The following is an 18474-nucleotide window of genomic DNA, read 5'->3' on the forward strand; positions in this document are numbered from 1 at the left end:
AATGCGGGAAGTACTTGTTTGAGAAGGATGAATGTCTCCACGACAGGTGTTTATTAGTCAGGAATCTGGTATTGGTCAGTGTTAGGGCAAGTAGATAAAGAATGATTGGGCAGCCAACTCCCGGGTCGGTATGCGTATCCTTGTTTGGGTTTTGAGTGGCGGGAAAAAGGGTTTCGAAGAATTATCAGTGTATTTCGTAGCGTTAGCGTTTCTTCGTATTGCAGTTGGGAAATTGAATACACCGAAGTTGCAACTTGGGAAAGATGAAGATCTAGTTATGGGGTTCAGAGGGAATGTATTATTGCATCTATATGGTGCTTGGGGCAGGAAACCTGTGGTTGTGGCAGGATCTTGTGATGATCGGTGGGGGTGTTCCGAGGTATCCGGGTATTGATATCTTTATTTTGAAGTTATTCGTGAATCTTGAGTTGAGACGACTTGTGGTATATCAGGTATCTATGGAACTAGTGATAGCCCTTCGAGTATGGGCATCCAGGGAGATTACTTGGGAGAGTGGATCTTCGCAAGGGTGGGCATCTGTTATGACGATTGCCTCCAGAGTCTGTGATGAATATTCGAGACGAGTATGGGTAGCCGCCTATGATAGTCTGTGGAGCACGAGCTAGTGGAGTCAGAGGGTGTTGTGATACTGCGGGGAGCCGTAGTACTCACTAGTCAGAGGGTGTTGTGATACTGCAGAGAGCCGTAGTACTCACTAGTCAGAGGGTGTTGTGATACTGTGGAGAGCCGTAGTACTCACTAGTTAGAGGGTGTTGTGATACTGTGGAGAGCCGTAGTACTCACTAGTTAGAGGGTGTTGTGATACCGCGGAGAGCCGTAGTACTCACTAGTCAGAGGGTGTTGTGATACTGCGGGGAGCCGTAGTACTCACTAGTCAGAGGGTGTTGTGATACCGCGGGGAGTCGTAGTGCTCACTATATGACAAGAGAGTGTGATGATGGAATGTTCTCCGATCAGTGTATGATGTGGAAGAGTTTTGGGCTTGAGTAGCCCTAGTATTGAGTTTTTGGAACCTGGATGTTGGACCGGGGGCGAGACTGGGGTCCCCGTCTCTGTCGGGGAATGTGGTGAGATGGCAAGGGATATGCGCAGCAGAAACCAGAGATCAGAGTGGAGACGATCCTCGGTTGGATTGTACTTTCTTGCATAAGGAAAAGAGAATTTCGTGACTTGCGTGTCACGGGGCCGGGATAGTGGTCACGGGGAGGAAGTTAGTGGGATATTTGGATCATGATTTGGGTGACCTTTGGAGGCTCAGCTGTGGAGTCAAAAGCTGACCTGGTGCTCAGTTTCGAAGAGGGATATGTGATGAGCTAGAGCTTATCCTGATGATGTCGGAGGACACCTCAGAGGGAGTGAACGATTCAGATGCTCAAAGACATGCTTCGGGCATGTGTATTAGATTTCGGAGGGTGTTGCGGCACGTATTTATCCTTGGTTGAGTTATCCTATTTCAACAGCCATCATTAGTGCATTGGTATGCCACCCTTTGTGCTGTTGTATGGGAGGAAGTGTTGGATCCTCATTTACTGGGGAAAGTGTTGATTCGCGGAAGTGAAAGTTGTAGTGAGAATGGATGATTTGGAGTATGGTGGTCGAACACTGTGTCTGTGACAGTGGTATGGAATGACATCATGATGGGATGTCTGCTGAGGACGCGGAAGGATTCCGCGGGTGTAGAGCCAAGAGTCTCAGGATGGATGTAGGGATGGAGTCTGGGACTCCCAACTTGATTCTGATCGAGGGCTGTGTGCGTAGTGGTGGTTTCTCCTGGGGATGTTAGAGACGTCATCATTGTGACGGGTTTTCCTAACCCGAGAGTGCGAAGGTTGGTGCGGCATGGGTGTGTGATTGCAAGAAGAGGACTCATGGGAGTTGCTCTGGGATTTAAGAGTGGGTCTTTCCGTCGTCACGGATTGGATAGAGAGGGATTCGAATCGGGGATCCGATGGTTCATGTCTTCTAACCCTTATGGGTCGAGTGATTGTTGAGATTTGGGGCAGTGATACTTCATGGGTAATTCTCGGATCGATGTGTGTGGTCATCAGAGGGTGCATCCGGTGCCCGGTTCGAGACAATGGTCAGGACACCGTAAGGAAAGGGAAAGTGTGTTCGAGTTTCGATGGGTATGCCTTGTGAGATCTGGTCCGATTAAGGCCAGGTGGCACGTTGTGGGAGTAATTCTGGAGTTGAGTTACTGTAGGCTTCGAGGGTGAAGCCTAATTTAAGTGGGGGAGAATTGTAACATCCCGAAATATCAAGAGTAGAGTTGAAGGGCTAAAAGAGTAAATTGGGAAAGAGCGACTCGGCGAGTCCATGTGTGGACTCGGCGAGTAGAGTCGCGACTTGGTCGCGTGTTAAGTGGCCGACTCGGCGAGTCAGTGTATTGGACTCGGCGAGTAGGCGCTGAGTGGAGAAAACCCTAATTCTCGGGGTTGAGCCTTATATAATGATCATTATGTCTTCCTCCCAGCCTCTTTATCACCCCTTGAGCCCCAGAAAACCCTAAATCGCGGAGAAGCACCATTTTTGAGTGGATTGGAGCTTGGAGAAGTAATGGTTGAAGGAATTTTGGGAAGATTGAAGGCTTGGAGCAAGGGGCTTTGCTTGGATTCGAATTGCATTGCAGTTGGGGCATCACTTAGAGGTAGTATCTCGTTTTTGACCTGTTGATTATGTTGTTTCTTCATTTTGGGGTTTGTGAGAAATTGTCTATGGATGAAATGGGAAGTCTAGAGGTTAGATCTGAGGTTGCTACCTCAGATCTGGAAGGGAGAAGAATCAGAGAGCATGAAAGTCCCTGTGTTGGAGTGTTTAGTGAAGCTTGCATGTCCTAAACCCTAGCCCCAATGTGCAAACGGCTTAGATCTCTTTGGATTCACGTAAAGTTTACCACTTTACGTGATGGATGAGTGGTAGGAGGCTAGATCTATGTCTTGGAGCAGTTTCATGGCCTGGAATGCTTCGGAATGTATTCAGACCGGCGGTACTCGGCGAGTCACATGGGTGGACTCGACGAGTTGGATGAAGATGGCCTGGAACTCGGCGAGTTGTATGAACAACTCGGCGAGTAGGTTGAAGATAGCCGTAGACTCGGCGAGTCTGTTCTTGGACTCGACGAGTCTTGACGAAGAGTCCCAAATATTTCCTGGTTGAGTCGAGAATCGGTGAGTCAAGGGATGACTCGGTGAGTTGGGTGTGAGTGGACTCAGAGTTGTGGGACTCGGCGAGTCTCGTGGTGACTCGACGAGTTGAGTCGCGATATGGGGAAGTTCTGATTATGGGAACTCGACGAGTCACAGGGTTGACTCGGCGAGTAGAGTCAGTCAAGGGTTGACCTAGACTGAGGACTTTGATTTCGACCAAGGGTTGGCCATTGAGTTTTAGGGTTTGGACAGCGATGTGGCCTTTGGGCCAAGAGAGAGGTAAAATAGTCTTTTACCCATAAGAGGGTGTTATGAGAGGATTTATTCTAGCCTCGAGAGTTATATTCATGAGAGTATTTGCCTTACGTGTTAGGCGGTGGCGAGTTCGAGATTCAAGTGTGGGGATATCTGCTTTCTGCTTGCCAGGTGAGTCTTCTCACTATACTTTACCTTGAGTAGGTAACCAGAGTTATGTGATTAGAGTATTTGTATGCTATATGTACGTGATGTGTTGTACTGCATTATTTCTATGTGATTTATGTTGTGCATGTTTATAGAGTTGGAACCGGAAGGTTCCCAGAGTTAGAACCTGAGGGTTCACAGAGTTTGGGTGCACGGACCCACAGAGTTATAGCCTCGAGTGGCTAATATGTGTTATGTGTGGTATTTTGGGGAACTCACTAAGCTTCGTGATTACAGTGTTTTGTTTGATGTTTTACAGGTTTCTTTCAGTATCACGGGACGGCACCGGCTTGATTGTACACACCAGAGAAAGAGTCATATTTTGGAGGATCTTGGTTTTCTATGCAAGTGAAAATGGAGTTATGTTTTGTAAATCGACTATGAATAAGATTTTAAACAAGTGTTTCTAAGAGTAAAATGACTATTTTAAATGAAAAATTTGTCTTGAAATTTACGGTGTTACAATATATATATAAATCGGGAAGATTTTCATAAAAAAAGTTGCGAGTTAATGGGATTTTTGTGTAAAAGCAAGGATTTTTCTGTTTTGATTTCAAGAAAATAAGGCAGATTGTAGTATTCTTTTTTCTTTCATTATTATTTGTATGAAATTGTAGGAGGCTTGTGAGTTACACATGGTGATTGGGAGGAAAATTAGGGAAGTAAAGAATATCTTATCTTCTTTATTGCTTACTTTTAGGCTTTCCTTGAAGATGATGGTAGGAATGAATGATGATTGTAGTCACAACAATCATAATTATATTTCTTTACTTTATAAAACGATAACCACATACATAAAGTTCACTCTTGATGTATTTAATGGTTAAATGCTTGTTTATGCAATGATTTTTTGAATTTTTATATAGACAAAAGTAACTATATAAACATATATTTGTTACAAAGTGAAAATGTGTTTACATAGACACACATTTAACCATATATTTAATTATATATCTTGTTGATTAACCCTTGGTACAATATTATACACTTTCTGATGTTCATCTCATTATATCGCATTCTCTTTTGGCTTCATCTTTTGTAACCTTCATTGTTGTAAAAAGGAAAAACACCCCAATGGAATTTATCAGGAAGTGTATATGACACATTTTAAACTAAAGCAATAAGGGTTCGAATTGAACACCAAATATTCCCTCACTCTCTTCTCATTTTCTCATTTAAAAAGGATCACACAACAATCATTCTCTTCTTAACCTTCATCACACAAAGCACAAAGATTTCACAATTCAAAAACTACCAATTAATGGCACAAGCTTACATCAAAATGCTTCTTCTTATCACCATTTTCTCAATACATAAATCAGGTAACCATCATCGTATCACCTTACTTATGAATTATGAGGACACCATGATTTAACTTCTCATGTTGAATGTGTCTGTGCGCGTTGTGGCATGTACCCATTTACTTTGTTTTTTGAACGACACATAAACCCAATAATTACTTGTGGTTATATATATTATCAAAATAATAAACCCACATTTTGTTTATGATGTTGTTTTTGTTTTGTGATGTTATGGTTTCTTGATGAGTATAGAAGGGCAATTTGATGATTGGTGTGTAGCTGATGAGCAAACCCCAGATGAAGAATTGCAAAGGGCAGTTGTTTGGGCATGTGAAAATAGTGCAGATTGTAGCAAGATTCAACCAAACCAGCCTTGTTTTCTGCCAAATACAATCAAGGATCATGCCTCTTTTGTATTCAATAGCTATTTTCAAAGGATGAAAGTACATGGAGCCACTTGCTATTTCAATGCAGCTGCTCTTGTCACTGATCTTGATCCAAGTAAGCATATTATTCTTCCACAGTTTGAATCTTTGCATTTTGCGTAACAAGATGTCATGTGTGTGTCCATATATATATATATACACACACACACACACACACGTAGAGATTCATCTGAGACCATGTTTTTTATACGAGACATTAGACGCAATCCTAACCATTCGTGTTCAAAATTAGAACAATTAAAAAAAACTAAAAAATACAAAAATAGGGAAAACAAAATATAATATTTTTTTTATTTTTAATTTCCAAAAAAATTTGAAAGAAAAAGAAAAATAAATAAATCCATATGAGCAAGGCAAAAATTCTAAAAGGACGAAAGTAAATTAATACACATTAGTATTCTTTTATAAAATTCTAAAACCTCATAAGACTATAAATTATAATAATCTAGTAGATTAATACACATACATATACATATGTAGTTGAGTAATATTCTTATAAAATATTCTATTAGAATATTGAATGAGTTTCCAATATTCTTATAAAATTAAAACATGGGGATCACGGTTATAAAATTAATTAAACATTAATAGTTAAAATTTAAAATTATTAATAACTTTTTTTAATTAAATTATTAATTAAGAGGATTTTTTTAGTTATATAAAATTATAATCATTAATTTAAATAAATATATAAAATTATATCACTTTATAATTTGTATTAATTTTATTTTAATTTCTATTCTAATGTTGTTAATTTAATGTAATTAGAATGAGAAATTTAAAATTTAAAATTTGAAATGGAGAATCAATATGTTGTCAAATGGTATACATTAATTATAATTATAAGACATAATAAGATGAAAATAGTAAAAAAATAAATAAAATTTGCATTAATTATGAGATTTAATATAGTAACACATATCAAAAGGAGATTAAAAACTATTTTTTTATTAGAATATATATATATATATATATATATATATATATATATATATATATATATATATATATATATATATATATATATATATATTTGTGTGTATGTGTAGGTCTTGGTTTCTTTATGTAACCTAAATGTATAAGTTTAAATCTTATTCTTAGCATATAACATTCCACGCTGTATGATTCTTGGGCCTTTCCAAAAAGAATTGAGTAAATTACACGAATGGTCCCTATGGTTTAGGGTAATTTGTGTATTTGGTCCCTAATTTATTTTTTTAACTTGGAACGTTCTTACTGTTTACTTTTGTTACGTGCTTGGTCCCTGTCTTACTTAAAAAGACTATTTTTTTCATTGACTTTTAATTTATTTAAATAAACACACCTCCAACCCCATCTCCTCACATTACCTTACATAACCCACTATTTTTACCTATTTAAATAATAGTATTTTTTAGTTAAGATAGGGACTAAGCGCGTAACAAAAACAAACAGTGGGGACCAAGCGTGTAACAAAAATAAATAATAGGGACCTTCCGAGTTAAAAAAACAAGTTAGAGACCAAGCTCGCAAATTACCCCAAACCATAGGGACCATTCGTGTAATTTACTCAAAAGAATTATGGCATGCTGGTAATTTATTTATTTTTATTTTTATTTTTGATATATTTCAAGAATTCTTATTTTTGAAATTGGAACTACTTTGATAAAACGAAAAATATATATAAGCTTGGTTTTTCGAAGTCCAAACATAATATGTGCTCAAGCTTGAGCAAAATGGTAACATATACTAATTTTTTTTTTTTATTTTTTTATTTTTTACTAAGTTCTTCTTAATATGCACATTTTATATATATATATATATATATATATATATATATATATATATATATATATATATAGTCAGGATCTTTAGTGAATCTATATTTTCCTCAAGCCATTCTTAAAAGTGTCATAATGCATCAAATCGGTTTTTTAGAAGTATATTTTCAAAAAAAAAAAAAATTCCTAAGAAAAATCCCATGTACTACAAGTGTATACGTGCACAAATGTCGAAATTTAACAAAGTTCGTAAAAATTGCACTTATGCACCAGTCGTATATGTACATTTTTTCGCTATTTTTTTTGCGAATATGCTTGTATAGGACCGATTTGCTGCTTTTTTTCACTTTTTCTTTGAAAAAATATCACACTAGAAAGTTCGCATTTTAAGAGTGGTTCACAAAAAATATGGCTTCGCAAAGGAACCTAACACACACACACACACACACACACACACACACACACACACATATATATATATATATATATATATATATATATATATATATATATATATATATATATATATATATAGCTCTGTGATAGAAGTTTAGTAGTTGACAAGTGAAATTTATAAAGATGATTCAAAGGTTATGAACCGTATCTTGGTCTATGGTATCATAACACATACAAATAATCTCTAAAAAATAAACTATTGCAAATAATCTTTACTATATATATATATATATATATATATATATATATATATATATATATATATATATATATATATATATAAGAATCCAAAAGTTTCCTATGATAAATAATTTTGAAAATCGTTTCCTTAGTTTGAGACTGGATTCACACGAGTGTTCCTCCAGTTCACTCAAACCAAGGCTCTAATACCAACTTGTAACATCCATAAATTTCACAAAAAATTTAAACTTTTTCAAACATCTAAAAACACCATTTATTACAAATTGTTTTCAAAATAGTTTGTCATCAGAGTAATCCTCATAAATCATAACACAATATATGAGGATGTGAACGATCAAACGTTCGCCTTCCCACGATTCTCTGAAGTACCTGGAACCATAAACTAAACTGTAAGCTCGAAGATTAGTGAGTTACCCCAAAGTACCAACACCCAAATAAATAACATAACTAACACGCATACTAAGCCATCAGACTAACTGGACCGCCTCATGGGGCCTACAACTTATCTGGACCGCTCCCGACCCTTCGGCACGTCTGGACCGCCTCGCAGAGCCTATAGCCTATCCGGACCGCTGGTCGGGCCTTCGTCCTGAATGGACTGCCTCGCATGGCCTTCAGTCTACCGGGCCACCCTAGGTCTGTTGCCTTCAGCACAAAAAAAGACCGACTCAACCCAACCATACACACACATATGTCGACATACTCATAACACATAAATAATCAACAAACAAGCACATATCATACATATCACTAAGCATATCATCATCCTATCTACCAGGATACCGACCTAACATATCATAATAGCATAACAACATCCTATCTACCAGGATACCAATCTAACAGATCATAACTAGATACAATCATATTATAACAAGGATAACAATCCAAAGGGTCGACCTTAGTGCCTTTGACCTATAGTACAATGAGGAAAACTCACCTCACAAGTAGTGCTAAACTGGACTGAAAGTCTCCGACCGTTGTCTCACCAAAAGTCCCGAACTATCCAAAATAACGAATACTAAGTTAAGAGTTGCAATATCAACCTTGACCAAGGGTCCAACATAGAGTAATAGTCAATTCTATATCATTTCCTTAATTTGAGCCAAGGCCCAACTTCAAATCCTTAAATCCAAAAGCCCAATATACAAGGCCCGTAATTGGCCAAATTTCCAAATTAGGCCCAAATCCCTTATTGGGCCTTACCCAAAGATCCGGTCCTCTAACTAGTCCATAATTATACTTATCTAGATGATCCAGGAGGGCCCAAGCATCAAGGCCCAATAGATGACCTAATACCGGAAGCCCAAAATAGCGAAGCCCAACATGCTGAGTACGTGAGGCGTACTCAGATGTACGCTTGGTGTAAATGCCTTGACCAGAAAACGGGACACTGACCACCTATGCTCGGTGTACGCCTTGGTATGACCAGCGTATACTGTGTCCATGCAAAACTTCATTAAGTTCTTAATACACCTCGTCCAGACGTCCCAAGTTAGATCTATACTTAAAAGGATGTCCCAAACCATAAAGTTTCCAACTTTATGGTTATGCATGCCTTATAAGTCCATAAACTCAAAACCCTTGTTTGTCTTAACCATTTAAGACCTTTATAGCGTGCATGAAGTGACCAAATGGGACAATATAACATTTTTATGGTTCAAAACACTTTAAATCTTTTGAAATGGTGGATTCTTTAGTCTTAGAGTAGCTTAACTCACCAAGACCAATAAAAACGACTCATTTACTCATAAAACTTCCATGTAAGATCTATGGGGAACTACAAGTAAAGGTAAAGGGGTTTTTTTTTTTTTTTTTTGCCTTCTGGAACTTCCCCAAGGGATGAAGATCACAGATCCAAAGCTTGAATCTACACCAATGCTCTTCAAGGAGTCTCCTATTCTTCTTCTTCTTCTCAACCTAAGGAACTATCACACACTCAAACTCACAGACACACAAGGCTAGGGTTTGGAAAATGTCTCAATAGTAGGGAGGCTGAAAGTGTTGGGAGAAATGAGCTATAAAGTTACTTATATACCACCCAAACCCTAAATATTAGGGTTTTCAGCTGACGCGAGTACGCCCAGCATACACAAGTGTACGCCTAGCGTACTAGGGCATGCCTAGTACACTCAACGTACCCTTATGTACGCTCAACATACTCCTCCTGATCCGAAAATTACAATATTAGCCATTAGGGCAACTCATGGCTCTACTCTTCCATCCCCAAGGACTAAAAATGACAAATAATAATAAAAGGTAGGATTCTACAAATACCTGCAAATTTCGGTATGTTACACAACATAAGAAACTTTTTTTTCGAGCAGAGGAGGATGACAACGATGATGAAGATGACGAAAAAACCCCCACCACCATCATCAAAATACCACAATAAAAACCCGCCACATCCACTCCAAAATCTAAGAAACCTAGTCTCCTTTTCTTTGCGGATGATGAATCTACGAACATTGTTACTCCAATCTCTCGAAACCTCCCTTCTAACCCAAATAAACAACATAGTTCTTCTCGTGTATCAAAATCCTCACCTTTGTCATCATTGTCAACTCATAAACTAACTTCTGTAAAAGGCAGAAGCTCTACGACATCTCTTCCCTATAACATACAACCACAAGCTGTTGTTTACACCAAATAAGCATTCCTTGATCGCAACAATCACTGGCTGCTGCCCTTGATTACATATGACTGAATGGATGTACTAATCATGGTGAGGCTGAAGGTCTGAGTGATGATGAGCCTAGATTTCAAGGAAGATTTGCCTTGATTGGGGAGAGAAGTGAGGCTAAAAAGGGTGTTTTTGAGGATGTTCTTGTTGATTTGAGAAAAGAGAATGAAGAAGGTGATGGTAGTGAGAGAGAGAGAGAGAGAGTGTGTGTGTGTGTGTCTGTGTGTATGTGTGTATGTGTGAGAGTGAGTTCACATTCACACTCACATTTACATCTTTGAATATTTTTTGAACATGTTCATACTTGTTTTTCTATACAACTTAAGCAACAACAACAGGTAGAGGGTAGTGAAGTATAGGCCTATCGTTTACAAGAAGGGCTTCGTTCCTATTTTGATGAATTTGCATCAGGTTTACCAAACTGTTTTTGTAAAATGGTGATGTTGGCCTCATTTGATGCATGGTCATGAATGATTCATCCTAATGAGGCCATTTATGGCACTCTTCTCCTACATTTCTCCGCATCTAATAAAAAAAAGTTTAAGATCATAAATTGGAATGGATTCTTCATTAATGAAAGCAATAGTGGAGTTAACATGTGATATTTCTCTTTAAGGAATTTCAGTGAGCATGTTCAGTCCAAGTTTGTAAAGCAAAAGAAGAAATTGAGAAAATCGTACCTTCATTAAGTGTGAGGTTTCAGGAAAATCTAATCGCGATTGGGGGATAGCTTCTCTTGAAGGCGCCAGGAAAATAGAATCTAAGTTACTGTATTTGCTCCTGAAATACCTAATCTGGGAGGTTGAAAAATCGTTTTTTATCCATATAACGACACCTCTTCGAGGTGTAAAGCAACTTGCCATTCTATTATGCTTAAAACAGGGAGATCATCAATCAAACATGCCAAGATAGTTCTTTTTTCATAAAATTCAAAATCATTAATCAATTATAATGAGTAACAGAGGTAAATAATGAAATTTAGCTTTAAATTTTGCAGAAAATGTACATAGAGAGGGAGAGGGAGAGGGAGAGAAAGAGGGAGGTGGTCCCTATTTATTTTTAGTTATAAAAATCATTTAATAGATATTAAATCTTGTAAGAAAATGGAAAATAAATACATTGAATGCATAACAGTCATTTCAATATTCAGAGGGACCTTTGTTTTTAATATTTTTGTGTATTCATTCCTAAAAGAATCATATTATCCTATTATCCTATCAGAGTTGATTTTCATGTTAAATCTTATTAAATTTAACAAGTGGGAGTACTCTTGTATTAAGTTATGTTTTAAAGATTATACGTTTTATTTTATAATATATGAGAATATTAATGTAGTGTTTTATACGGATGATAGGTCATGGCTCTTGCAAGTTTGAAATTCATGGATGAAGATAAAGTGGCATGAGATGGCAAAAAGTTATGTATCAGTCCTCGACATGTTTACAAGTTAAGACAACATGATTCAATACCAATTTTACTATTTTTTTTCCTTTCAAAATATCAATATAAATGAATTTTGTTATAAGTTTAGTGATATGATTTTATCATTTTATATCTAAATTATGCGTTGTTGTAAATAGTAGTTTGCACATACTAATGAGGTGTTATATTAAAAAAATGTTAACCACATTGAAGTTTGAACCCGTCCAGACTCAAGATTACTAAACTATTACATCATAACTAACACATGTGTTACTTACAAATATCTTCCTTGTTAACATAACTTTTATGCTCTTCCATTTTCCTCAACCCAAGCAAAATACATAAATGTTCATGGGATAATGTTAAACAAGGTAATTCATAAGACAAACATTGTCTTATGGGATATACAAGACTTAAAATGTAAAATGACATCCAATACATTCCGGTATAAAATATTTAATTAAATAACAATATAATGAAATAGCATACAAAGGAATTTCAATTTTCAACTCAAATCATACCTTGTTTATTTCATATCTAACCTCAAGTAGGTTAGCAAAAGACACTTCAATTATTTACGAGAAGAACAAATAACACACTTAGCCTTACAAGTTACAAGTATCTATGGCCTATGGGTCCCTCGTACAAGTAAGAACCCCATACTCACTTACTAGCGTGAGTGTTTTCATTCTCCGATAGTAGTGGGATTGTTTCATTCTCCTTATACCAATGTACAACTATTATATAGATGAGAGAATTGCTTTATGCAATTATATCATATTAAACAATCTATTATTAAAATACTATATTTAAATAAATATCCCCATACAGGTGCTTGTGTAAAGCTCACTTGAAGACTAAGGAGATATCTACTCTCTCGATCACCCTTCATTGCATCATACCCGTCCAATACCAACATTAAAGTTTTTTAAAATTAAATAATTTTATTACATTTGAGATCCTTATTTATATATTCACTAGGTTATAAGACCTATATATTACACGAGTTCATTTAAAAAAAATTAAATATGAAGTTCTAAACATTTGAGAAGTTTGAATTTATAAAAATTAGAAAAATATTGAATTATTAAAATTAAAGTGTTTTTTCTCTTTTAAATTTAAACAAATAATTTAGATAAATAAATAAAGGAAACGAGTGGAGTTTTAATTCAGAAATTAGAAGGAAAATCAATTAATGAAATTGATATGGAATTATTATTATATTTATTGCAATTAATACATTTAATTAATTATTATATGAAATTTAATAAAAATAAAAACAACCACAAAATGTCATGTGGAAAAAATTTAATTCAAAATAACCACAAAATGATATGTGGCGAAATCAATGAGAGTGCATGTGAAATGTGGCAAAAAGATTTTCATTTAATAGAGTAAATTACCTAATAACTAATCTCATAATACTAGGGTTGGAAAAAAAAACTCATACCCAATGGAGAACTCGAAACTCGCACCCAATTTGATTGTGGAATTCCTAATTTGATCGGGGATGAGAAATCCACAAATAACAAAGTGAGGATGAGAATGAGGATGTGGATACCTCTACTCCCGACTCTGGACCCGACCTTGTAGATATTAATATATAAAAATAATATAAAACATAAATTTATAGTAAAATTTATAAAACCTAAAATTTGATCCAAGTAGCCAAACTCATTAGATTACCTGGTTGAAAGTATATTTTTGTTTCTTTATTTATCTAATTTAACCTCATATATAATGTTTTTTCTCCGTTATTTATATATATTGTTACCTCTGATGGGTTTTCTAGATTACAAAAAAAAAAAAGATTTGCACAACATATTTTTACACATAAAATCTTATGGGCACATCAACCTAGAAATTTATGACATTTTAACTATTATAACAACATACTTTATGAAATAACATCTAATCTATTAAAATTGAGATTTACTAGGGTTATAAGGATACCTTTAGTAACAAACAATTGATGCTAGAAATCTTTTTGTGGATCTCCTTAGAAAGCCTAGCTCCAATAGTGTGGTAGCCTCTAATGTGTCACCTAAAACCCTATGAAACCCTAGGATCGATATTTTGGATAGAGGGGATAAGTGAATCTGATTTTTGCTTATAAGAGGGTAAGGGATCGATTTTCACAAGGGTTATGACCCTTTATATAGCTGCTAGATAACCCTGAAATCCTAGATTTGAATAATAAAATAATAGTATTTTAATATGATTCAAATACAGTTTCCTTATCTGATTTACGAGGCTTCAAGAACCCTTCCTAGGCTCCTTGAAATAGTCCAACCGTAGGATAGAACTAGAATTTATCTTTCTTGCTCAAATATTAAACAATTTTAATTTAACCCTTACAACTTTTATTTAATTCTAATTAACCCAAAATTAATTCCAATGAATAACTCTTAATTAACTATTAACTATTTCTAATTAATATAATAATCATATAGCATATTAATAAATTATTTCTCACTTTCTCTCTCTCTCTCTCTCTATCTATCTCTCTCTTTCTCACTCTCTCTCAATATCAATCCAAGCCATTTCCTGATTATGAGGGCAACCCAAAAATAACTTTACTTTTATTCACTAAGATTATAATAATTTAGTTAAGACCTTAGTCACTTAATCCAATAGTCTCTCACTTGGATAAGTCATCAACTATAATTGCATGTATAAGTCTTTGAATAACCAGTAAAGAGTGATTTCCAAAGCAAATGTGAAACTCAGATTAAATTAAATGTTAGCCCTAAGATAAGTGATCACCTATTCATTTGTTATTCAAGATATCGTATAGACATGAGACATGGATACAAATCAATCTCATGGTCCAAGATTCTATTTCTCTATTTCCCAATTTGTAATGACTGACCCCAACACTATAATGTCAACATCAAATCACTGAGGAGCCCAAAGATATAGCTTTTCCTTAATATGCAAAAGAAGAATAAATTTTTACTATATAATCATACCTTTTACTCATCATGTCATACATGGAATTATAGTTTATGACATCTAGTTAAGGATCTGATGATGCAAAACAATTGACAACAGATTTGCAAACTATGAATTATATATCTATATTTTAAGAATATAAGATATTATCATCTTAGAATTACTTGTGATTGAATCCATGAAGTAATCTCTAAGTGCAGGTTTAACCGATACTTAAAATCCCCATTTTCTAAATACTCATAAATATTACAACAACCCCTATGCAATGTCCAATCATCATGGACAATCTACACATATTCCATGTCAGTCTTAAATTAATACCTACTCCTTAAAGTATAATCCACTGTGGCATTTTGAATAAATTAATATTCACGAAGTGAAACATGCAAATTGAAACACAATTTTAAATGAATTGACTATGGAATCACAAACCTTGAACATGAATAAATCTCTATTACTTAATCACTATTCATTGATAATTTATTGTTTTTACATTATTTCAAAACTATCAACTAACAACTAAAATCTAAATCTAATATCATCTCTTAGCCTAATGCTCTTAGAATGCTCGATGTGCTTGATCTTCCTTACGCCCTTTTTGAGAGGATCAATAGGATTCTCCTCTGATGATACACGATTCACCACAAGCTTTACGCTTTCAACTTGATGTACGATATAATGGTATTTTCTTTCAATGTGCCTTGATCTTCTATGATCCTTTGGTTCTTTGATCAAAGTAACCACACCTTTGTTGTCGCATAAAATATCTATGGGCTCTTGGATTGATGAAACAACTCCAAGATCTCTAATAAAACTTTTTAACCATGTCGCTTCCTTTTCGACCTCGCTTGTTGTCTGATTCACAAGTATAATCAACCACCATTTGCTACTTGGAAGTCTTCCAAGTTACTACTCCACCTTTCAATAGAAAAACTCATCCAAATTACGAATAACTATTATCCCGATCTATTTGAAAACTGGTGTCACTATAACCACCCAGTTTAAGTTCATAATCGCCTAAAAAAACTGAGATCATATCTTTTGTCTTTTGCAAATACTTAAGTATGTTTTTCACTGCTGTACAATTAGCTGTGCTGGGATTTCCCTGATATCTGCTAACCACGCTTAAAGCATAAGGCACATCAAGTTGAGTACATGTCATAACATACATAATCGATCCTATAGTCTAATCTTAAGGTAATCGACTCATCGCATCTACTTCCTTATCACTACTGGGATATCGAGCCTTGCTCAATTTAACAATATGATGCATGGGTAAATCCCTTTTCTTGAAATTCTCTATATTAAACTGTTTCAATATTTTGTCAAGGTAAATATTCTGGCTAAGACCAAACCATACCTCTGCCTATCTTTATGAATACTTATTCCAAGAATGTAACTTTCCTCACCTAGATCCTTCATACAAAAATATTTTCCAAGCCAAGACTTCACCTCTTGCAAAGTTGGAAGATTGTTTCCTATAAAGAGTATGCCATAAACATACAAAACTACAAAGGTCACTACACTCCCACTAGCTTTGACATACATGCGAGACTCATCCTCAATTGTATAAAATTCAAACTCTTTGACCTTTTCATGGAAGCAAAAATTATAACTATGAGATGCTTGTTTAAGTCCATAGATAGACTTCTCAAGCTTTCACACCTTATTAGGGAATTTGGCATGTTCAAAACTTTTGGTTGAGACATGTAAACATCCTTAGTTGGTTTCTCATTAAAGAAAGAAGTTTTAATATCCATTTAACATACTTCATAATCATGAAAAGATGCAATAGAAAGCATTACCCTAATTGAATTGAACTTGGCAACCGACAAAATGTCTCGTCATAGTGAACCCCTTGGGTTTGAGTAAATCCCTTTACAACCAAACTTGCCTTAAAGGTATGTACATTACCATCCATGTCGGTCTTTTTCTTGAAGATCCTTTTACAACCTACTATCTTTCGACCATGAGTATGATCAAATAAGGTCCATATTTAATTATCATACATGGATTGGATCTTGTTCATCCAGCATAGACAACATGTATACATATAATATGCACACATAGCACGTAGTTTATATAAAATACTTCATATCTATGTGTAAGATGAAAGGGACCATGCACTCACCTGTCAAGGTGGTGATTCCAAACTTAAACAGCGCTTCGTTACTCTTGAAACAATTTCCTTCATCAAAACCTAGTATCATTACCACTAGGGTTTAGTCTATCATTCACCGAGACTAATTAATAGTCTAGATATTATTACTATTATATAAGCATTAAACAATACTTATATAACCCATAATAATATCCCAAGTACTTATTATAAGTTCCTAATAACGTTATTATAATTAAATAGAAGCTATATTAAAAATAGCGTAAGCGTAGCTCACTTACAACGGATTTTATATAAAACCGGGCTTCGCTCGGAGCAACGTTTTCGAACCAAAAGACCCTTTTTTTCGGTACACCGGGAGTGTCACACCCCAAAACCGATAACGGCGGAATACGTTTCGGGGTGGAGGACGTAGTGTACGGTATCATCACAATTGCATAATAGTAAAAGCAAGAAACATACAACCATTTCATTTACATAGTGAGTGTATTTACAAGTGTGTTTTGTAATGTTCAACAAACACCAAAAGTAAACAAAAATAAGAGATGGGTCTTGCAGGCTCCATCTTCTCCAAAAATGCTGCAGTCGTACCTGTCTATCGTTGACCTGAAGATACAAGTTATTTTGAAAAGAATATCAGCATAAAGCTGGTGAGTTCATAAGAGTTTAGTGTGAGTTCTTATATAAAAAGCATTAGAACCGATAGTATGAAAGCTAAAGTTTACAGTCATAAGTAGTAGTAAAACCTAGAAAATCCTATATTTTTCGGAAATGTACAGTCATAAGTAGTAGTAAAACCTAGAAAACCTTTAAGAAATATATGACATTTTCATCTTTGAAAACCATTTATCGTGGAAGTATAATAGTGACTCACCAATAAGTAAAGCAATATGGTAAGTTATACTTGAAGTAAATAATAGTGGTGTAGCTTCCTTTAGTATTAGATACTTATTTACTTCGGGATATTAACTTTATCTTTTGTTTAGTATTTTAGTGCGGTTATAGTGTAATTCTTGTATGTTACCAATAGTGTGAGTAATAGCGGACCCCATGACCTTCCCGGTCATGTACAGTGTAGTGGAGTATAGGCATCCTTGGACCTGTGCGGCTCGGACTGAAATTAACAGTCGGGATGTAATAGCGTCTGCCCCGTATAGATCTATACATATAGTGTCGTCTTCCTATCGGAAAACTTCGGGCATAATGCGTAGCGAATAGAGTATCTCGTAGTGGGTTAATGAGTTATCTCATGATTAGTACTTTCTCTTGTATTATAGTGTAGTAGTCTTTTGTATAACTCGTATTGTATTCTCTTATTAGTGTATAGTTTCATAATAGAGAGAATTATAGTAGTGTAGAGTAGTAGTTAAAATGAGTGATAGAGACCTTAACTATACCTATTATAGTTAACTTAGTGTGTGTGGTTCTAGTCAGGTTAGTGATTTAGGTATCTAATGAAATAAGAAATACTCGTAATCCGTAATAATATACGAGATATATAACTA

General features: G+C 35.2%; 1 protein-coding gene across 1 annotated transcript; it reads left to right on the forward strand.

Moving 5' to 3' along the window:
• Positions 1–4846: 4846 nt before the first annotated feature.
• On the forward strand, positions 4847–11952 carry LOC145038644 (PLASMODESMATA CALLOSE-BINDING PROTEIN 5-like). The gene is made up of 3 exons (XM_078986936.1): positions 4847–4951; positions 5183–5431; positions 11828–11952. Exons 1-3 carry the CDS (start codon positions 4891–4893, stop codon positions 11860–11862), a joined length of 345 nt encoding a protein of 114 aa, XP_078843062.1. The 5' UTR covers positions 4847–4890; the 3' UTR covers positions 11863–11952.
• The last annotated feature ends 6522 nt before the right edge of the window (positions 11953–18474 follow it).

This window comes from Lactuca saligna, chromosome 4 (assembly GCF_052625555.1).
Source record: "Lactuca saligna cultivar CGN05327 chromosome 4, ASM5262555v1, whole genome shotgun sequence".
NCBI lineage: Eukaryota > Viridiplantae > Streptophyta > Magnoliopsida > Asterales > Asteraceae > Lactuca > Lactuca saligna.